Below are 22755 nucleotides of genomic sequence, written 5' to 3' on the forward strand. Positions count from 1 at the left end.
GCAGACATCAAACAGAAAGTAATTTATTAAATCTAATATTTAAGAAGAATGAGTCTTGACACACAAGTTCATTGACTCTATAAAGGCTGAATTAATTGGTGAATGAAAATGGTTTTGATTGGGCCTTTTTGCCGAGCGCTGAGGAAAATAACAGACCCCACGTGACAGCGTCATACACGCGTTAACTTCGTCAGGACTCAAATTTATACCTGAGAATAACAATGAGAATCGTAATATGCATTTAATTGAAACAGCAAATAGTAAATAAATAATAAATAGAAGAAAAAAAAATAACATGACAACTCATTGCTGTTTCTATGGTTATACCACCCTGTTTCGTGTAGCTGCGCCCATAATCTGATCTAAACGCGCAGAGAAGAAGAGAACGTGAGTTAAAAAGGATGGCAACCAAGCAAACACGCACCACTTCATAACTGGATTAACTTTGAACGTTAAAGTCTTATTTATAAGCGTTTATTGACAAGTTACTAACTCCAAAGATCAATTCATGTACTTTCTCCGATACACTTTAGTTTGTCGTGATCTAACGTTAGTCAGGACTTGTAATGGACTTTAACGCGCGCGGACCGCGACGGACGTTTACAATCAACAGAGGATAAACGACGGAGCAACGACATTGTTATGAGGGACAGACTGGCTGATTTAAACGGGGTAAGTGATTGACAATTAACCAGTTAGGCTAACTATTGTTAACAGTGTCAATAACATATGGAGATCAATGTGTTTTTGTAACACAAGTAACGTACCACATTTTACATAAAACTACACATACATATTTGGGGGGTAACGTTAACTTTCTCCATTGCTTGTCTTCTCATGTTTGTGTCAGAGTATTTGTCTTCCTCTTCCTCCGTGCTCATTTGTGTATTTGCGCTTTGTTTTAGGGCAGGCAAAGTGCCAGTGAAGATGGGGGTGTCATTGTGTCCATGGAGAGAGATGACTTCATGCAGAACTTTTTCAGAAAGGTACAGTTATTAAGTTGGCTTGGAAAAGCCAACATACTGATATTGTATTTAAGCTTATTATTATTATTCTTAGCCAAAATTCTCCACGTTACTCCTCCTAAACTGTTCAAGCTACAACCACTAAACTCAGACTAAACCTTCAAACTGTTCTGACTCGAGTTGCTTGATCTATTTAGACTGATCAGACTTGCTGTTTTCCTCAAATTGCTGATCAAAACTTGGAAAAATCCCATTGACTTTCATTGCGGAATGTTCAAATTGAGCCAAGACTATTCAAACTTCAACTGTATAAATTAAAATGTTGACAGTTGGAGAGGCTCATTAGACTCCATCAGCTGCCATTCTATGTTCTATTTCTAATTCATTGAGACTCATTTAAGCTTTCTTTCTTTCTTTCTTTCTTTCTTTCTTTCTTTCTTTCTTTCTTTCTTTCTTTCTTTCTTTCTTTCTTCCTAACTTATCTATCTATCTTATATTTCTTTCTTTCTTTCTTTCTAACCTATCTATCTATCTATCTATCTATCTTATATTTCTTTCTTTCATTCTAACTCTAAACTAAATTCAAATTTTGACAGTTGGAGTCTTGAGAGGCTCATCAGACTTCATTAGCTGCCATTCTATGTACTATTTCTAATCCATCCAGACTCATTTTCCATTCTATCTAATATTTCTAATCTATCTATCTCATAACACCCACCCAGAACACAATGGCAACAACCCAGAACAATAATTTGATAATTTAATCATTTTTCATGTGACGGCAACAAAATATTTTTAATTGTTATAAAAGGATTGAGAAAGACAAAATCAAGTAATAATGTAATACTTCAAACTACTTTAAACTTCTCGTCCAAACTTTTCCAAGCCAATTTAAAGTTTGTCTCGACGAACTTTCGCATCTAGTTCATCTTTATGATAGGTGCTCCTCATCTGTTCACTGTATGTTTGTTAAGGGCAGTAAAATGCATTACAATTCGGGCCGAATGAATCGATTATTATAATCCAATAATTGTTTTCATGTTATTGTTCATCAACAATAAATGCCAGATATTTCAAATATGTTATTTTAGTATTGTTCATTTCATAATATTTAAAATGACAAATTTATAAATTGCAACCAGCAGTTCATGTCTAGAAGCCCACTTAAGGTTTGTGTTGAACTATGTTTTGCTTTATTTCAGGTGGAGGAGGTCAAAGGTGTCATCGATAAGATCTCCTCCCTAGTGAATGAGGTGAAGAAGAAACATAGTGCGATCCTTTCAGCCCCCAACCCTGATGAAAGTAAGTCACCCCTTCTCAAAGACTGTGAAATTTGAGCAAATGTTACAAATGAAACAAGTAAGAACTAGTTTCTGAATGGTCAGGTTAAATAGTTTTGAATGACAAGGTGGTCAGGTTAGGAGATCGAAGGTTCAAACCCTTTCAGGGGTGATTTATGAACTGTCACCATTGAGCCTTTGAGCAAGACACTTAACCCCAGTTTGCTCCAGTGAGAGCAGTAAGGGGCCGTACACACAGAACACATTTTTCCATTCCACTGCATTACGTTTCCTTTACTTTCCCATGTCCATGTAAACGCAGCTACTATTTTAACCACATAATGTGTGAATGGCCCCTTCCAAGCCGTTCCGAACCGTACCATGCAGTGGAAAAGCTCTGTGAAAGGCTTTCACACTATATTTAACTCTGGTTTTAACTTTTTTATACCTAGTTAAGCAATGTTTAACCTTTATCATTTTAAAAGTGGGCTAAAATGGGTTAATATGACACTGGGGCTAGTTTACACTGATCGGTATTTGAGTTGTAAATGTGTCCGAGTTACTCACTTCAGTTTAGCTTTCAGCCTCTTTGTTGTATTACCCAATAAATGACAATGACTTTGCGTCACACTGCTGTAGTCTTTGTCTGAACCCACTTTAAATTTCCATCATTCATATCCACACACACGCGCACACACACACAAAACAACAACAACTGATGCTCAGGGTTCAGTCACGAACAAAGAAACGATTTTATAACCCTCGTCCCAGCGGCACATAGCCTTATTAGAGGAAAAGACCATGGGCTTCCTCTGCCGGAAATATCACATCACATTACTCTATACAAGTACACCTCTGGAGCAGCCAGGAAAATGCTGTAGAGAAAACATTTCTCACATGTGCAGATTGCACACACATACTTATGGGTAATTAGACCTTTTGTAATGTCTTGGCAGTGTTCATGGGGGTGAATGGCATCTGCTCACAATGAAAAATTTATAGAAAATAATTAAAAGAATGGGGAAAAGAGACCCTTTAAAATGTACTATAGGGAGTCAAGTTTGGGCATGCAAGGAATCATGGTTTCCCCCATCCATTCTTAATTTTAAGTCAGTGTGTTAAGCTTTGGCTGGTACTTGCAGGACATGTATAGGACATGCAGGCAGGAATGTGAGATTGAGATAAAGACATCTGCAAGGGTGTGAGTGTTTCTGCAACGAACTCTATGCTCTGTTTTTCTTCATTACACGTTATATCGCGGAGATGTATCAAGTTGATAGTAAAATCGAATGATCTGTTTGAGGATTGTGATATTTCATCTATTTAAGAGTGAGCATAGCCATCTACAGTCACTTTTCATCTGTATACCTGCCTGCATTTTATATTCTTCTCATATATAACTCACCACGGTGAACTCACCAAAAAAAACTAACTTTGATAGCCAGTGGTTTATTTAATAGTCTATTATATGTGAGTTGTATATCAAGTGAACGTCAGGCCCTGAAATATCAAGAAGGAGCCTTTGCATTTATTTGATCAACATACGGTACAACAGTAACATAGTAAAACAGTAATTTACTGTATGTATCAACATACAGTAAAACAGTAATATAGATACATACAGTAAAACAGAAAGTACAAGAATTGTACTTATTTGAAATGGAATCTTTTGTAACATTATAAATATCTTTACTGTCACTTTTGATCAATTTAATGCATCCTTGTTGAATAAATGTATTAATTGATCGTATCCCAAAATATGACTTTGCTATCAGAAACAAAAGAAGAGCTGGAACAACTCACAATGGAAATCAAGAAACATGCCAACTCTGTCCGGACCAGCCTCAAATGTGAGTTTGATGTCGAGCTGCTTCTGTCTGTTGATGATAGTAAAGCAGAGATCACCAATGCACTTGAAAAAGGAAATAAATAAGTTCTGATCTATTTTCTCCTCAGCAATGCAAAATAATCTACCTCCAGATGAGCAGGAAAATGCAGTGGATGCACGAATTCAGAAAACACAAGTGAGAAATTTATCTCCTTTTAAAATCCTTCCATCCTGTACAGGCATATTTTCATCCCAAACTGATTTATTGCACTTATTGTTTCTTTTTTTAGTACACTAACTTGTCACGTAAGTTTGTGGAGGCAATGACACAATATAATGAAACCCAAGTGTCCTTCAGAGAGAAGAGCAAAAGCAGGATTCAGAGACAGCTGGAGATCAGTGAGTCGCACATGTGTACCTTCATACATTCGCAAACACATGTACATATGATACCTGTAAACTAGACTATTGACAGTTGACAGATTTCCTCTTAAAATGACCATACTATATATATTTTCATGCATACACTCTATATTAATAAAAAAGGCCCTCTTATTCCCTCTGAGAAAGCATAGGCGCTGCTTTTCTATGGTTTGCATATCTGCAGTCCTAGTTTCGCTTTCCCTTTTTGAATGATGAATATAGATATATAAAATATAATATATTGAAACCTGCTGATATAGATAGTTATTTCCTTACACGCAGGCGCAGAATGCATGTGCCAGCTGACTATCAGCTGTTGTGTTTGTAGTGTGTTTTTTGGCCCCGACGCGAGCCGACAACACAGTCAGCTTTTGTCACCAGTCACCACTAGCTCTTTGACGTCGGCTGGGTGTGTCATTGCTAGGGATGAATGATATTAGGCCGGTATTAGAGGTTTTAAAAACGTATCAGTATTGGTTGATATTAGATATATATTAGCTAAAATTGGATATTTAAATTTGCAACTCATCTCTTATATTTTTACATTTAGATTACCTTGGCCTTGATCCAAGACTTACTTAAAATTAATCTTTAAAAAAGCACTATTATTTAATAGTTATTCATTTAATAATGTATTATTAACATGTGGAAATGATATATGAAATGTAGTCTTTAGCCAACCTCATAATGAATATCCATTTTCATACTGTACATAATGTTGTGATGCCTAAATACACTTGTAGCATTTAAAATTATTCATTTTAATTTATTTATTTATTAATTTGTATATTATTTAGGCAAAATTGTATGAATTTGGGCCAGTATGGGCAAACATGTTTGCTTAATCATTGTTTTCCCCTCTTATCACATGACATTCTGCTCCTGAAATATAATTTGAGTAATGTGTGTGTGTGTGTGTGTGTGTGTGTGTGTGTGTGTATTAATGAGGTACTTTCTTTGCTTTATGACACATGAAACGGAGTGGTTTGTCACCAGAGACTGTAAGGCAAGTGTTACCTGGGAAACAGGCCTCCAGAGATCCTGCTGTACCTCTGCACAGTGGGCCAATGTCATGTGATAGTATAGTGAGTCATAAGTCATGTGACTGTTGTATATGCATGAAGACCCAGTTACCTCAACTTTGCATTTGAAAAAATAAAATCCATGAAAAAGGTTTTGTTTTGCTAGAGGACTTTATTTCAACGCTTTATGTATTTGTTTTGTGCTATTTGAAGTCAGTATTTCAGGTCCAATTAGTATGTTGTGAGATATTTATAATTATGAATATGTGCACTGGTCCACTGCAAATTTTTTGAATGTGTGTGTATTTTTCCAGTGGCCTTTGCATTGATGGTTTCAACCATTGTAATGCCCCTTCTCATTTTCCCAGCTGAATCAATATAGTCCCCAAGGCAGACTTAGCATGACCACACACGCATCGCAACCATTTATCCATTGAGAAATGACAAATTCACACACAGGCAGCCATTTATCAAACAGATAATGGTCTAAACAGGATCTTCCAGTTCGTGAGAAGAGTGCTGTTTTTTTCTGATCTATTGCACTCTCTCAATATTGTAGCTGGAAGAATTACAACTAATGAGGAATTGGAAGAGATGCTGGAGACTGGAAACCCTTCCATTTTCACCTCTGATGTGAGTATGCTTCTCGAAAATGCTTATTTCCAGTCTTACTCTAGGCTGAAGGAAGGACTCTCATCCAGAGCCAATTTCCTTTGGCCTCTCATCTTACTGTTTTTGTGACAAGACATGAGAGAGACTAATCTTTTCAACAATTATGCAGAATTAGCACCCTCTGCTGGCTGTTTCTCTGTGTTTTGTGTAATGGTCTGTTTAAAGCAGGGATGTCCAGTCCTGCTCCTGGAGGGTCACTGTCCTGCAAAGTTTAGCTCTAACCTCAATTAAACACACTTGAATAATCAAGGTATTTCTAGAAACTTCCAGGCAGGAGTGTTGAGGCAAGTTGAAGCTAAACTCTGCAAAACAGTGGCCCTCCAGGACTGAGTTTGGAGACCCCTGGTTTAAAGGGACAGCTCACCCAAAAATAATATCATGTAGTTTTAACCCCATATTTCTAACATGGAGTACTAACTGAGAAATTTTGAATTTTGAACATCTTTTTTTTCTTAGCAATTATACTTCCATTCAAAAGTTTAGTGTTGATAAGATTTTTCTTTATTTAAAAAATATATATATATATATATTATGCTCACCAAGGCTGATAGGAAATACAGTAAAACATAATTTGTGAAATATTATTGCAATTTAAAATGTCTGTTCTTATTTGAATAGATTTTTAATATGTAATTTATTCATGTGATGCAAAGCTGAATTTTCAGCATCATTACTCCAGTCTTCAGTGTCACGTGATCCTTCAGAAATCATTCTAATATGCTGATTTGGTGCTTAAGAAACATTTATTTTCGTTTATATTGTTCTTATCGTTTTTGGAAAAAATTAAAGAGCTGCGTACAGGTTTTTAACTTGAGGGTGAGTAAATTATGACACAATTGGGTGATCTGTCCCTTTAATGTTCATGCAGCGTTGTCACTGTTTTTATGTTCCTAGAGGCTGTTAAAAGATATCCTTTGATTTCAGATCATCTCCGACACCAAGATAACTCGACAGGCCCTCAACGAGATCGAGTCTAGACATAAAGACATCTTGCGGCTGGAGTCCAGCATTAAAGAGCTACATGACATGTTTGTAGACATGGCCATGCTTGTTGAGACCCAGGTACAGTATACAGTAATCACAAATGTTTATTGTTGTTTGTTCACTTATTGAGTTAACCTTTATTTAACCAGGCAAGTCACTTAAGAATAGGGTTGGGTATTGGTTGGGTTTTATCCGATACCAGTACCTACTCGGTATTTTTCAAACGGTTCCGGTGCTTAAACGGTTCTTAAACCGGTACTCAAGAAAATGAAACCGCACACACTTTATCAAAAAAATAATACCTGTGTGTGTTTTCTGAAAAAGATTTTCTGATTTCTGATTAAATAAAACATTGTGCCGTTTAAAAGGCTACTGATGTAGCCGAAAACACTTAAGTTAAGACCAAAATTTTGTCTTCTCATATTATTTATATATATTATTTATTTATATATATATATATATATATATATATATATATATATATAATATTACGTATTATATATTATAGACTTTTACAAAACAGAGAAATATCTGACACTGAGCAGAAATATTTAACACACATAGTATAGCCTCATATAAATATACTTGATATACTTCATACTTGATATGCAAGATTTGCAGTTGCCATTAAAATACTAGACTTACCCGAAGAGGAACACTGCAGCTGAACTAGAACTTTAGTCAAGAGTGTCAGAGGTTTTGGGTTCTAATCCGCATTCGTAGTTTTTTTGTTTGTTTGTTTGTTGTTGTTTTTTTAAACCGATTATGCTCATCAGTGGTTGAATATCAAGCAGGGACACTTTGTGTGCATTAAGGGGGTCGCACACTGGACGCGCAGCTCGGCGGCGCGCCGCGCAGCGCCACGTCTTTTAAATTCGAACACATTATTCTCTATGAGAGTACACACACCGGCAGCGCCTTTCGGCGTCTGTCCGCGGCGGCTCAGGACCGTGTTCAAAATCCTGCCGCGCCACAGAGCGCCATTTACATAGTTTTATGTTAAATTTACAGGTGTGTGTCTCAAATCGTAGTTAATGTATATACGGACCTCACCCTGTGCTGCATTATACATTTAGTTTTATATTTATTTACAGAAATCAGAAAATTGCTGATGTTATCGGATTTTCAGGTGAGAGTTGTCCTAGACGTGGCGCGGCGCGGCGCTGAGCTGCGCGTCCGGTGTGCGGCCGCCTTTAGGCTATATTTTGTGATTTCACCAGAACGAATAGATATGAGGCGCTGTCTAGGGCTTAAATCGAACTTCATTCACGCACACATAAAACGCTTGCATACACATATACTAAGTAGTCACACATACATGTATACTGCTGAATGCTCCAACTATATGAAATGCACAACGTCACATCTAAAGTCGCTCACGCACACACACGCAAACTCTACACACATGAGACGCGCGGAACTCTCCGCGCACATACTCATCTGAGACGCGAGATCACACACACAAACTCGCGCACATACTCATCTGAGACACGAGCACACACACACACACAAACTCGCGCACATACTCATCTGAGACGCGAGCACGCACACACAAACTCTCCGTGCACATACTCATATAGACGGCGCCTCATAAATAGATCGATCTCTGCAACGTATTGAAGCGCGCATCCGAGTGAAGAAAGTGCGGTGTGCGCGAGCCACAAGAGAAAACACTGTATCAGCGCCACTGATCGCAGCGGCAACGAGCACTTTGATCATTTAATGTTGTTTAGATGTTTTGTTATTGGATCATTCGTGCCGCGAGATGTTTTATAGGGGGCGGTGAAAAAAGTCAGGCACCGAAAGTTGCGTTCTTATTCGGTCTCGATACTACCGTTTACGTCGGAACCGGTTCCCTATTGGAACCGGGTTTCGGTACCCAACCCTACTTAAGAACAAGATTTTATTCTCAACAACAGCCTGGCAGGAGAGTTGAAATCTCCTGAAAGACATACACATTGCCATGCACACACATATACATTCAATTAAAACATTTACAGGCTGTGATTTAAAAAAAAAAAACACTCCCTATTAGTTTTTTAAATGCCGAGATTGAAATATATGTCTCTCATTTCAATGACTTTTGTAGCACATTCCAATCATTTGGAGCAGCAAAACCAAAAGCGGAACGACCATAAACAGTTTTCTTATTAGTTAGCATATTGGTTTACTTGTTAGTTGTTATTAGCACTTGTAGTGCATTCATTCGTTGATTCACTCATTTATGTTGTGCAGGGTGAGATGATTGACAACATTGAAAATAATGTAAACAAGGCAGTGGAATACGTCGACCATGCTAAAGTGGATACCAAGAAAGCTGTCAGGTACCAGACACGAGCCCACAGGGTAAGAGAAGAAAACCACACAGTTAGCTCTGAGATTAAGGGCTGGAATGCACTACACTACAGATTTTAAAACACTAGACATCACACATTTGCCAACTTTGTAAATGGTAACAGAAAACATTCGGCATCATACACTAAACCATCTGAGGATCACAACTTTCAAATTGTTCCAAACACAACAAACTCAGGCAGAAACATGCGCCTTGTTACTAGGAGACACACGACAAACGCAAACAATAATGTGTTTGAAAATCGGCAAAAAAAATATCAAACATGTTTGACTGAATGAAATCAAAGTCTTAATGCTAAAAGAGGCTTTGTCCATCATACACTACATGATTTTATGCGAAATCTGTCAACTCCCACTGCCCAAAATCTGCAGGCTGGCTCTGACTTCCGGCAACTAGCATCGACTCCTCCAGACATTAAATCGACATTACCCATGTAGTGTATTCCAGCCTTAAGAAGCCACATTATCCCCCGGTTTCACAGAAAAGTTTAAGCCTGTCCCAGACTAAAATGCATGTTTGAGCTGTTTTAACTGAAAGCAACTTGCACTTGCATATCTTAAAATATATCACTGCTATTGTTTTGTCTCAAGATAGACACCAGTAATGTTTTTTCTAAGTCATGTTTATAAAAGCTACTTAAATGTCCTAATTGAACTAAGGTCTATTCCTGGCTTAAATTAAGCTCTATCTGTGAAACCAGGCCCACATAATATTCCTCTTTGTTTGCCTCCAATCAGAGTTTGTAATATTCAGAAATAATACAGCCCTAAAATAAATGAGACTGTTTTATAATGAACACATTTGGAGGGTGTAGAGCTTTTGAGCTTTATTCTGTCACAATATGTACTACAGGCTTAAGAACATTTTTAAATGTTACCAAGTGCTTAAATAAATGCAATCATTATAACACTTTCTTTTTGTCTTGTACAGAAATACATAATTTTTGGTCTTATTGTTTTGTCCGTGCTTGGTGTGGTCGCACTAATCGTTGGCTTGTCTGTGGGCCTGTCTGCTTAAACCACTACTAACTCCGCCTCCTCCAGCTCTAATGCAGCCAATCCTGTCTAAGCATGGTTCCCAAGGTAACAGCCACTACCCAATCACTAACAATCTCATCTAGCCTACTTTCACTTTCTTGAATCACAAAGTCATTTTAAAGAGTTTGAAGAAAGATTCAGATAATGCCAGTTTATTTGCTTCTAACAAATAACAAAAAAGGTAAATTTACATTTAGTGATTTTATACGTACTGATACTTTTTCTCTGTTGTTCTTTATCTCTGTGTCATAGAAACTGGTCTATGTTGGCATTTGTGGAGCTGTGTGCATCATCATTCTTCTCGTCATTATTGCCATTGCCGTTTACAGTGAAAACAAATAGTTTTTTGTCCTGCTGCATACAACACTGCTCTTGATTTTATTACCAGTGAATTGTGGTCAAAGACTTTCCTCTGACTTGTATGCCTTGCCACTTACAATTGCAACCAGAGGTAATTTTCTGTCTTTTATTTATTCAATGCTGGTAAGTCAATTTTGCACAATTGAGTAATGTTTTCTAATATTACAATATGTAACTTTGGTTGCTTCGTTCTTTGGGAGGTCTGACTGACAATGTGGAGTTAAATGAAATGCAATCCAATAAAGTGCACTTAAGATATGCTTTAATAAAAATAAATTTAAAAAAAGTTATTATTAAAGAGTCAAAAGTTCAAAATAATTTGTTTCAGCTTTTTCACAATGGTTTGACTGTTCGATATGACCGTTGTCTCCACACAATATGATGTCAGATCTTTGAACAATGTTACAAAACAAGTTTATCACTTAATGTTTTTCTTTTTTGTCTCTTTCATCTGACTGTATCCGAAAGGAATGTTACCATATAGTCAAATGCTCACAAAGTATATTGTAAAATAAAGAGTTGCTCACTCTGCTCAAAACTGTCATATTGTATCCTTCTGTTATTGGTGAATGTTCATCACATACAATGTTGTATGTGAATGTTCAAAAGTTTTTATTCAGCAAGGATGCATTTAATGGTTTTTACTGTCTCTTTTGATCATTTACATTGTTACAAATATTTAGCTTTCTATTCATACTGAAACTTTAATATTGATCATATTTAGAAATGTTTCTTGAGCACAAAATCAGACTATTAGAATGATTTCTGAAGGATCATGTGACACTGAAGACCAGAGTAATAATGCTGAAAATTCAGCATTGCATCACAGAAATAAATTACTTTTTAAATTATATTGAAATAAAAACTGGCTTTTTTAAATTGTAATAATATAATATATATATTAATAAAACACAAACTGTTTAATAGTAGTTAAATATCGCTTTCTCTACCGTGTCAAAACTAAAAATCATAAGCTTCATTATTTACATTATCTTCTTTTGCATGGTATCGCTCAATTGATAATTCCATATCCAGAATGTCCAGAAAACACTACTGTTGTTTTTAATGATAAGTCCTCAACACTCTCTGTTGATGACATCATCCTCACCGTTACCATGAGAACCTCAGTATGTGTGACAAAGCTGAAGCAGGTGCATATATTAATGCTCATGGGATTTTACCCTGGACGCACAGCAGCTGGGGAACACACTCACACACATTAGACACTCTAGATGCTGTCTGTGAAATCCATATGCATATGCACATACACAGCATGATGGAAGCTGAATAAATGCCACTCATGACATGACACTTTCAGGACATCATATCTCTGCTATTGGGCTGTGAGTGGGCAGAAGCACAGACATTATGTAACTCAAATGTTCCTGCCTCAGAGAGAGTAAAGAGAGCATCCACACACACACACGCACGCATGCATGAGAGAGCCAGTGAGAAATAAATAAATGAAAATCTCACCTGACCTGGTTAGGGTGAGTGAATAAAACGATGAAGCTGAAAGGGGAGACAGTGTTTGTAACGGTGATGAGACAGTCAGTGCTCCTCTCATTCTCTGTGTGAGTCACTGGAGCAGCAGCGTACTGTACTGGAAACCACAGGGAAGGACAACTAGGAAAACGTGAGTTCATTATAGGTATGAATGAGGATTTTCATTTTGAACCCCTTTCAGAGAGGTTGATTTTCTGTTGAATTAATCCAATGGCTAACAAATGCTGCGTAAAATATACACTCTTAAAAATAAACGTTCTTTATTGGCATCTATGGTTCCATCTGATGAACCTTTAAACATCCATGGAAACTTTTCAGTGGATAAAACGTTCTTTATAGTGAGAAAAGGTTCTTGAGATTAAATTACATTTCACACTAAGAAAAAAAATGCTTCTTTTAAGATCTGTTCACTGAAAGGTTCTTTGGGGAACCAAAAATTGTTCTTCTATGGGATCAATGCTGGATTATTTATGGATAAACAAAAGCATGGAAGTTCCAGTCAAAAGAAAGTTTCAGAAGAAAACGTGCTGTTGTTTCACAGAATATCAGTCAATAACATGGGCTTTGCAAAATGGTATATTGTGAAACGACAGCTGAAAGACTGTGTAATTGATGTGTTGTTCAGTCTATCAGTCATAGAAAATATTTAATCCTTAATGACTTACTTTGTGCCATCTCAGAATTATTTATTACATTCAATCAAATATTTTGAGATATACATTACTCTTCACCTAGGGTCAGTAATGTTTTCCTTAAGCAGTAATGAAGCATTAAGCAGCAAAACTGTTTTCAACAACAACAATAAATGTTTCTTGAGCACTAAATCAGCATATGATTTCTGAAGGATCATGTGACACTGAAGACGAGTTATATAGCGCATATTTTGCCCTTACAGTCCTTTTAATTTATGACTGTAACAGGGATGATTTTTTTGCTTATACAGCACGGAACATTTGGGAAAACTATGCTGGGGATAAAAAAGATGGACATAGAAAAAGAAAAGAAAATAATTTTACTGGATTGTTGTCAATGTGCTAAAAAAAAATGCCTTTAATAACACATCCTGTAGTGAAGTGAAATGAAAATTGTGTCATTACTTACTCACCCTCAAGTTGTTCCAAACCTGTGAATGTCTTTCTTCTGTTGAACACAAAAGAAGATATTTTAAAAGAATGTTGGTAACCAGGCAGTTGATGGTAGCCATTATTTACTTCCATACTAGGAAAAAAAATAGTATACAATGGAAGTCAATGGTCAACTGTCTGGTTACCAACATTCTTCAAAATATTTTCTTTTGTGTTCAACAGAAGAAAGAAACTCATAGAGGTGGAACAACATGAGTGACACAAGAGAATGACAGTTTTTGGGTGAACTATCCCTTTAAACCTGGTGTCAGTGATTTATTGTTTACACATATTTTCATAAGGAACACAAAAGTGGCCATTTCGTTTTGGAGTTACTTTTTTATATATATATATAATCAAACATACTCTGTTTAAGAGCAAAAATAAAAGTAGGCTAAATATATACACACAAAAAAAGTGTAAATAAAAGATGTTGCAAACAAAAAGTATTTTAATTACAATAACAAAGTTCTGTAATAAGTGGTATCAAAACTCATTGCAGTGTGTGTAAATCACGCACACATAAAAATTGCTCTGTTCAGTTGTCAATGTCAATTGTTTAATTATTTTCAGTGTGTGATTGTATTTTTAAAAAAAGACACAAAGTGCGCGCATATTTGGTGGCCTGACCCTTGTAAAGCTCCAGCGGGCTTCTTTGTAAGGCTCGGAGGGGAGATTGTTCTGCTGTTCTTGCCTCAGGGCGGCAGCGTCCAGTTTCCAATGGACTGCTATCGAGTGACTCTATTCATAGCCCTTGTCCTGTCCCGGGCAAACCATGTGGCCTCTCAGCAGTACTACACCGCACATCTGTCCAGAGTCCAGACGCTTGCCAATGCTTTCTCCATTATCATTTAGTCACACTCATTTAAGAAGCAATACTATCAGAGGGGATTATGTACAGCCCCTGAAAGGGCTTCTTCCTTTCCTTTCTCTCCTCAAGCCGCTTTCTTCACAGCCATTTTCTGTACAGTAACACAATATAATCCAGCGCCCGTTCTTATGTAACTTCAGAGAAGTGCAGACATTAATAATCCCACGCGGCCTGCGGCACGCGGGCTCCGTGACATCACCGTCAGCAGCAGTGGAGTATGATGACTAGAGGACTGTGGGTAAACACGTTTAAGAGCAGGACATGATGGAGCGGTTTGCTGGAGTTCACAGAGATGTGTAGATTATTCAGAGATTATGGGCCATGGTATGTACGGATGTGTGGATTAAGACCTAATTGATTTGTAGATTACAGCATGTGGATTGAGTGTCATGCAGTGTAGGCTACACTAAATCTTAGGAGATGATTTTAAACGTATTTGTATCGTCTTTAGGTTTTATGTTTGCATTTATTATGTTTGCTTAGGTTATTAGGGATTATTGGATTAATAGGGAATTGGAATGTAAAATATTATCTAGGCATATACATATGTGTTTATAAGAATGATTTATGTTGTGCATGCAGGGGACAGTTAATGTTCATGCTTATGTGATATGGCTTAGTGTGTGTGTGTGTGTGTGTGTGTGTGTGTGTTTGACTGCACCAGGGGTCTGTGCATGATGTCAGACGTCTGGGGGGGATTTGTATGCATTATGTAAAAAGTGTTTATATATATGTGTGCGAATTTTTTGCTTGTGTGTGTGTATGTGTGGGTATAAGGAGACTGGGGAGTGTTGTACCATTTTGTTTATCCGTCTGTTTTACTGCTATGTATCATATTTAATATGCCATTCAAATGTTTAGGGTAGGTAAGGTTTCTTAATGTTTTTTTTATTTTTAAAGAAGCAATTTATGCTCACCAAGGTTGAATTATTTGGTTAAAAATACAGTAAAAATTACTATATATATATAAAATATTCCTGTGATGTAAAAGCTGAATTTTCTGCATTATTAATCCAGTCTTCAGTGTCACATGATCCTTCAGAAATTATTATAATATGCTGATTTGGTGCTCAAGAAACATTTTTTATTACTATCACCAATGTTCAAAACAGCTATGCTTCTTAATATTTTTATAAAAACCATGATAAAAAAAAAAAAAAATCAGGATTCTTTGAAAGAAAAGTAGGCCGAAAATAGAAAGAAAGTTCATAGCATGTTCAAAGTGTTCAAAAAGTTTGAAATATAATTTGTGTAACATTATCTCTTTACTGACACTTTTGAATAAAAGTAGCCTATACTCTTTCAAAAAATAAAATAAAATAATAATAATACAAAATTCTCACTGACCCAAACATTTGAACAGTAGTGTATCTACAAATTACTATAGAAATGTCAAGCCCAACGAATGTTGTAGTTACATTTTAAATTAGTTCAATTAGTCTTTGGTGTTTTAATTGACTTATTCAAAATAGCTAAATTGTTCCCTGTCCCATTCCATCCCTCTCTTTCATTTAACATATAGGAAACATTATAAAAATTGGAAGTAGATTTAGAGCAAAATCTTAAATCAAATGATAAACAGCTTTGGTGTGAAACAACAGCAGTTAATGAAAATCTTCATGCACCCACGCCACTAGGTGTCAGTAAAGAGTCCAAGACAGCTGGAATAAAGAAGAAACAAGCGCACCTTGTGCTTGAATGTCATAAAGTTAAATAAACAAGAGAATGTAGGGCTACTATTAGGCACTTTATTGCGTTATTTAGCGTCCATTGACATCAAATTATAACCAGATGTGGAATTTTACTTGTCCCAAAATTGTTTGTTTTTATTTGATTATTTTACTATTGTTTATTTTACTAAATACTATTGTTTTGTCTTGTAAATCCTCTTTAATTGAGACTAAGACTTGTACTTGTACTTGTACCGTCACACCAGGAGGATATAGTGATCATGAAAATTTTTAATTTTACCCCTGATGCACATTTTCCAGTCTAGTTAGCTAAACTGATGGTGTTATAACTCTCCCTGGCCTATGGATGTTTAAGTGATGTTTATCTGTCCTGTAGGAGATGATGGGGGTTGAAAGGAAGTGTGAGGTGGAGGTACTAAAAGAGCCCCAAAAGGAGTTACAGTGGGTCCGAAAACAGCTGTCAGTCAACTCTAACAGAACCAATGGACCAGGCAGGACCAAGGATAAGGTAAGTCTTTGGGTTAATAAAAAAAAAATACACCACATGAACAACATAGATTATCATGAATTGTTTGTATTTTTGTTTGTAGATGTTGTATGGACTTGAATGCAAGACGTGTGTGTATATTAATCATAATGTGATTACTTCAGTGAAAGGTTAGCTTTTTGAATTTTTTGAATGAAAGATCAAAATGATAAACAAAGCACATTTATTTTTAAAGCCTTCTTTGCTCATATTTACCAAGGGGCGCAAATAATTCTGACCTGGACTGTGTGTATATATTTGAGATTAGCTAAATTTAGATTTTAGAATTGAAATGAAGGATGCATTAATCTGCTAGTAATGTCGTAGTTTTTCAGAGCTGTGGCCTAGGCATTATTGGATTAGTCTGTGTCCTGATCATGGTTTGGTTTTCTGAGGACTTGGCCTACTCCCTCTTCAACCCTTTTCCACCCCTCCTTTCCCTTGCACCCTCCATCTGTTCATTCACCAAAAAAATAAAAATAACTTGATCTGAAGTCACTTGACGACCTGTTGAAAGCTTTGTAAGCAGTTAGTATCATGGGAAAACATTTAGGAGCACCAGTGGCATTTCTTTGAGTAACAGATCAACATGCATCATTTGACCTTATCATTTGGAGCTTAGCGAAAGATCAAATTGTAGATACCATTGGATCTTTTTGTGGCAAAGTAGCCATTCAGTCGGCTCCAGTCTCTTATTTAACAAAGGTGAAATCGATCCTTCACTTTAACCTACAGTGCTTATGAACAGACGTTTTCTGCTTCAGATCTGAAGAGGATGGAAATTGCTCACTTATACTCAGGGCAAATAACATTTACTTGGCTGGAGTGTTTTAGAGATGTTAATCAGTCCTGTGATGTACTTGGGGTCTAGGTATGCCTTTTAGAGATATGAATCAGTGCAGGTTTATGTAGAGTGTTGCCATATTTGGCTGTGGTATGCAATGCTAGATGTCCCATGAGACAGCAGAGGGCTCTTTTGGGAGAGGCTGAGGGAGATAGCGGAGAATGACAGCCCACTTAATAATTGTTACGGTTGCCAGGCAGCAGTTTAATGAGTATCTAAACAAGTCAAGCTTGTTTTCCCATCTAGTTTGTAATTGTATTTCCATGTATATTTCTTTCTTGAATCTCATCTTCTTTGCTGGACATGCTGATGTATTCATGCACTGTATTCGTTTGTTTCTGTTGGCATTTTAGTAATTGTGCAATACCGGTGAGAGGCACAGAGGGCAGTCTTGTCCTATTGTTTCATTGCCATGTCTGGGGAAACCCTGAACCATCCAAATAATCCTCCTTAATACCCTGCTGCTCCTGCATCCCTGATCTCTGATTGGTCGTGGCTGCTGGGAACGGTCCTGCCACTGCACAGTGGGAGATAAACGATTGGCCAGACTCACTCACTGGCGGAAAGAGTAAGCGAGCACGCATGAGAACAGGAGAGAGGGTTTACAGGGTTTCTCACAAGGGATCCTCATTAACAAATCCGTCTTCTGCAGTCAAATCGCAGATTTTAACAGATGTGTTAAAGCATGTACTGTAATACGCAGACATAAGCTGAGTATGTACTGAATTCTTGACCATTGATGAAGCATGTTCCTTAGATTTGCAGGTGTGTAGTATAAATACATTTCCGGGCCTAATACATCCGCCATGTTGGAATTGTCACCTGACCCGGATGTTCTTTGACCCATGGCCTCATGGGATAGTAAAGTGTCCACTTGTTGCACACAGAATCTCTGCTGAATACTACTACTATTCAGACACCCTTCTGATTAGTCATACTGATTTTTGAATACTTCTGTATAAATATATATAGTAGTATTGTGTTTATATGTGCAAGAATATTCTAACATTTAACAGAATTTTGTCATTATGTAAGTGTCACATAAAGACATTAACCTGATTTCCATAATTAGATGAATCCAATATTCCAGTTTCTAGAAATCTGAATCAGACCACTTGCATACCGGTATGCCTATATTAATCAGAATTTTGGGTCGTGTAAAAAACTTATTTGTGATATCCATTGTAACTCAACATTAATCTGCCTATGTCTCAACAAAGGCAATTCTGGGTCATAAAGAAACTGAATAGTTGAGCTATTGAAGAAACACATTTTTTTTTAGCAAGGAGGAGATATGCTAAAGTCTCATAGTGACAGATCTTAAAAAAAAATGAATGAAAATCTTATTGAAAAAGAAAAAATGTAGGCGGAGACTTTGTTCAATCCATTAGTTGTTGATTGGATGGAGGAGGATCTGAATGTGAGCTTCCAGTCAATAGTAAGAAAGGGGCGGCGTTTAAGCGGACTTAATGATTGGAGAAGTCTGGCATACATCATCAGAGACAAGTCTGTTGTTTTCACTGGAAGGTTGAGTTATGACATTTTAATTAAACAGTCAAAAATTATTACAAATAATAATTTTAAACATATACATGGATTAATTGTTCACAATAAGATTAATAACATTCATTTAAAAAATAGAGTGAATTTTTTATTTTCATCCTTGAGATGTCATGGAGACGTGATGGACATAAATGAGAATTGAGGTGTTTGAATTAATCTAATGTATTTAGGATTATTCTGATAGCTGTGTAACTTGGCCTAAGGTTTAACTACAATATTGACCTCAATGAGAAAATGATGTTTATGTAAATGTGGCCAGTGATGGGGGAAGGGAGTGTGTAAGAGAGAATTCAAAAACACCTTATTTGACCTTGTCAGCTCCAGTCATGGCCCTCCAGGGCGGATGGGTGATGCTCACCTGGAAGATAATGCAGATGCACAGCATTTGGCATGAGAGACGGGTATTTACATCAGAGATATCAAAGTGAACCAACGCACGACTGTTCTGCTGTAAGCTGCACTGGCTCTGCACTTGTGCGTGCTTCTGTGAGTGTGTGTGGTAAAGAGAGAAGGAATAGGCCAGTGGTGTGCACATATCTTCTGATCCAGCACACAGATACAGATGAAGAGCGCTTAAAGCGCGCGCTAAATGCAGAGTGTATTCGTGTGCTGCGCTCTTCCAGCAGTGTGTGTGAGTGAGTGAGTGCGCGCGCGTGCGGTCTCCTCAGTACCGCCCGCTCGAGCGCTTTTCCCTTCCCGACGGTCGCTAATGAACCGTTTTAAGTCCGGATAGCACGGACAGCGGACCGGAGCCGTCAGCCGCCCCTTAATATGACACAGTTGGACGCGGCTGTCTTTACGGGAATCATCTTTTAACGGAAGAGCGCCGAAAGAGGTAGAGATTCGCTGTCCATCGCTTGTTTTCGTGCACGCGCTCAGCTGATTTGAGAGCATGTTGTGTTGATAGGTGAGGTATTGGATGGTTTGGTCAGACATGTCTTTAAATTTGTTACAATTTGGTTGTTTAGTCGGTTAGATGTTAAACGTTGCTGTTTTGGTTGTAAATGGCTTGATGGCTCGTGCTCGTGCGGTCGTCTGCACTATAACCTTATAAATACAGACGGTAGTCCGCATGCTGTATTAAATGTGCTGAAAACATTATTCAGGATTTCTCTGCCAGTGAAACACATGTCTGTGTGGGGTAGGTTTGTCCAAAGCCATTTTAGATTGCAGCAGTGCTGAATATCTCACAGTAGCTTGTACTATTAAAGAGATAGACCATCACTTCTGAGCTCTTCAAACTCCCTCTAGATTTCTCTGTCATAATCAGATATAGTTCTCTATTTTAATAAACGTGTTATTAATTTTTAAACATTCTAAAAGTGATATGTGACGCCGGGGCTAGTTGTCACATGGGTTACTTATGTCTCAGCCAAAAGTCCAATAACACAAATGTGTTTTCCCTTTGAATGTTGATTTCTAGTTAAAACCCTTTTAAATGATTATATATATATATATATATATATATATATATATATATATTATATATATATATAATGTATGTGTGTGTGTGTATGTGTATGTGTGTGTGTGTATGTGTGTGTGTGTGTGTGTGAGTGTGTAGAGAATCCTGCACTTGAAACTAAAAATTAAAATATACATTTATACAATTTATTAGAATTCATAAGCGTTTTACTGACCAATATCAAAAAAGTATAGACGTGATATATTATTAGTCACCATGAAATCAAAATGGACAATTCTTATTTTTTATGTAACAGTGCCGTATTTATTATAAATGATTTATCTGTGCACATCTTTATTATTATTATTATTATTATTTAAAAATTCATATGCCTACGTAATCTTTAAATATCAAAATAACCTCCCCTCCTTCTTGCAGCGACATCTCTTCTCTTCTCTGATGACGTGTTTACTGGCGAAAGGGCGGGACAACCTGTCAATCACATGACATCACTGCAATAGCAAACCACAATGATCCAATCAATTCCTGATGGACTAAAAAAAGTCCCGCCCTACATATTTACTTGTTGCTGTTTCGCTTGGATATTTGTCACAATAGGGAAGAAAAGACTATTGCTACTTCCATTTCATGCTGACTTTAAGTACTTTAATATAGTAATCGTTCAGTACCATGATAATTATGAAAGCACCATAATCATGCAGCATGATACTGTATGAGTATACTTTTTTGTAAAGGGATTTCAATTTTAGCATCATTTCAGTTGATGTCAGATCGATCTGTTTTGACAATGAATTTGTGTCTGGGGAAAGGAGCATGACACATCCTGCACAATTCATGTTACCCTGAATTAATTTCAATCAGCAGCCAGTTTAATAGTTATGGTTTTTCTATTATTTCCAGTTGCTTTATATCAAATGCATTTTGTCTAGCCAAAAGAAAAAAAAGCCATTTCAAACACATGCAATCACCCATGTGCTTTTTAATTATTAATACAGTCCATATAATAACATGGTGTAACTCTGGTGTAATATGTCTTCCTGTAGGTTGATTTACATCATATGAGGAAGGTATAGATTAAAATAAGAATATACTGTTTTAATGAAAAGATTGTACAGATGGTATTGTTTTGTGGTCTTTAACTCCTTAATAACGTAAATGCTATTAAGCAGTGTTTTTTTTCTGTACTAATTGACATACAGTAAATTAATTCCAAGAACAATGATGCAATGTGGTATTATATTTCAGGGGCACAATGATCATATAGTATTGCATTCTCAGTAAGTTTTCACATCTTGGATCTTGCCTTGTGGAATTGAATTTGTAACCTTCATGCAAGCTTAGTATTTAGGTGAAGCTGCTATGGAATAGGCATATTATCATACAACACCTATGAGTGATGCTTTTTCTTTTTTCATTTTAAAATCCAGTGTTTATTATTTAGATTGTATTAGAAAGATGAATATGTTGTTGTGCTGTTGTAAAGCACTTTACGCCAACAGCCTAAATTACGTGAAATGTGTTTTCTCAGAGCTCATAGAATATTAAAAAGAATATAACACCCTTCACACACAACTTCAGCCTCAACCATCCCCAGCATTCTCTCTCTGTCTACAAACCCACACTTTTTTTTTTGTTTCAGTCATGTCATCAGTAAAAATGAGTTCAGTGCATTTGAATTGAGCATTGCAGATTTCTGGTGAAATATGTGATTTTGTGCACCACTAATGATGCATATTTCAAACAGCAATTTAAGAGTCTTTTTGAGGTTTAGCTGGTTTTACTGGAAGATACCACAACACTCTATATGTCTCTTTCACAATTCTTTGCAAGAAACATGTTTGAACTATTGCAAATATTTATTTATATTATAGCAGATGTTATACTAATGTCCAATTTTGCTTTGGAGGGCCCTTAAAAGTGCACAATGGACTCAAAATTGATCCTTGTCTGCTGTCTTTTACGTCACAGCTCAGGACTAATGAAGGGTTTGGGACTGTGCATGTTCTCATCGACCAATCAGCTTACAACAGCATTCTTTCGGTATTATAGAGTGTAACAGTCCTGTTCCAAAAGTAAAAATCCCAATTATTTTCTCCATTGGGAATTGATTTTTAACAATAACTTTAAACCTTTAAAGACAGACCTACCGTGAGCTACTGAATGAGGTTATTATTGATCAATGATAAATGCCTTTGTCGAAGCCATCAGTCCACATTGTTTCAACTTATTTTTAATAATTGTGTTTAACAGTATAATATAGTGAAAAACTACATTACC

The 22755-nt window shown here is 36.6% G+C and overlaps 2 protein-coding genes across 5 annotated transcripts in view; both read left to right on the forward strand.

The window, feature by feature from the left end:
- Positions 1-216: 216 nt before the first annotated feature.
- Positions 217-11468, forward strand: stx2b (syntaxin 2b). 3 transcript variants are annotated; one of them, XR_014210837.1, is made up of 11 exons: positions 221-672; positions 906-986; positions 2168-2267; positions 4021-4095; positions 4202-4269; positions 4364-4472; positions 6078-6151; positions 7115-7252; positions 9410-9520; positions 10461-10612; positions 10820-11468. XR_014210837.1 is itself a non-coding variant. In XM_082187349.1 (10 exons), exons 1-10 carry the CDS (start codon positions 643-645, stop codon positions 10907-10909), a joined length of 876 nt encoding a protein of 291 aa, XP_082043475.1. In that variant the 5' UTR covers positions 226-642; the 3' UTR covers positions 10910-11468. The 3 variants fall into 3 exon arrangements, 2 of the variants coding, with proteins under 2 accessions (XP_082043476.1, XP_082043475.1); XM_082187349.1 differs by lacking the exon at positions 10461-10612 and having other exon boundaries at positions 226-672; XM_082187350.1 differs by lacking the exons at positions 9410-9520; positions 10461-10612; positions 10820-11468 and adding an exon at positions 9075-9343 and having other exon boundaries at positions 217-672; positions 7115-7343.
- Positions 11469-16143: 4675 nt separating this feature from the next.
- Positions 16144-22755, forward strand: part of rimbp2b (RIMS binding protein 2b) — a 139660-nt gene continuing 133048 nt past the window's right edge. For both annotated transcript variants that reach the window (XM_082188069.1, XM_082188070.1), the window contains exon 1: positions 16144-16627. In XM_082188069.1, the coding sequence (XP_082044195.1) occupies positions 16499-16627 (129 nt within the window). In that variant the 5' untranslated portion in view covers positions 16144-16498. The remainder of the gene's footprint in view (positions 16628-22755) is intronic.

Source organism: Leuciscus leuciscus (genome assembly GCF_965113295.1).
Source record: "Leuciscus leuciscus genome assembly, chromosome: 13".
In the NCBI taxonomy this organism is placed as follows: Eukaryota; Metazoa; Chordata; class Actinopteri; order Cypriniformes; family Leuciscidae; genus Leuciscus; species Leuciscus leuciscus.

Bases quoted from the DNA above. Each gene is read 5' to 3' on its own strand.
- stx2b (XM_082187349.1), top strand. From the start codon at position 643: ATGAGGGACAGACTGGCTGATTTAAACGGG. The intron at 4,096-4,201 runs GTGAGTTTGATG...TTTTCTCCTCAG, and splicing joins TGTCCGGACCAGCCTCAAAT to CAATGCAAAATAATCTACCT. The intron at 7,253-9,409 runs GTACAGTATACA...TATGTTGTGCAG, and splicing joins CCATGCTTGTTGAGACCCAG to GGTGAGATGATTGACAACAT.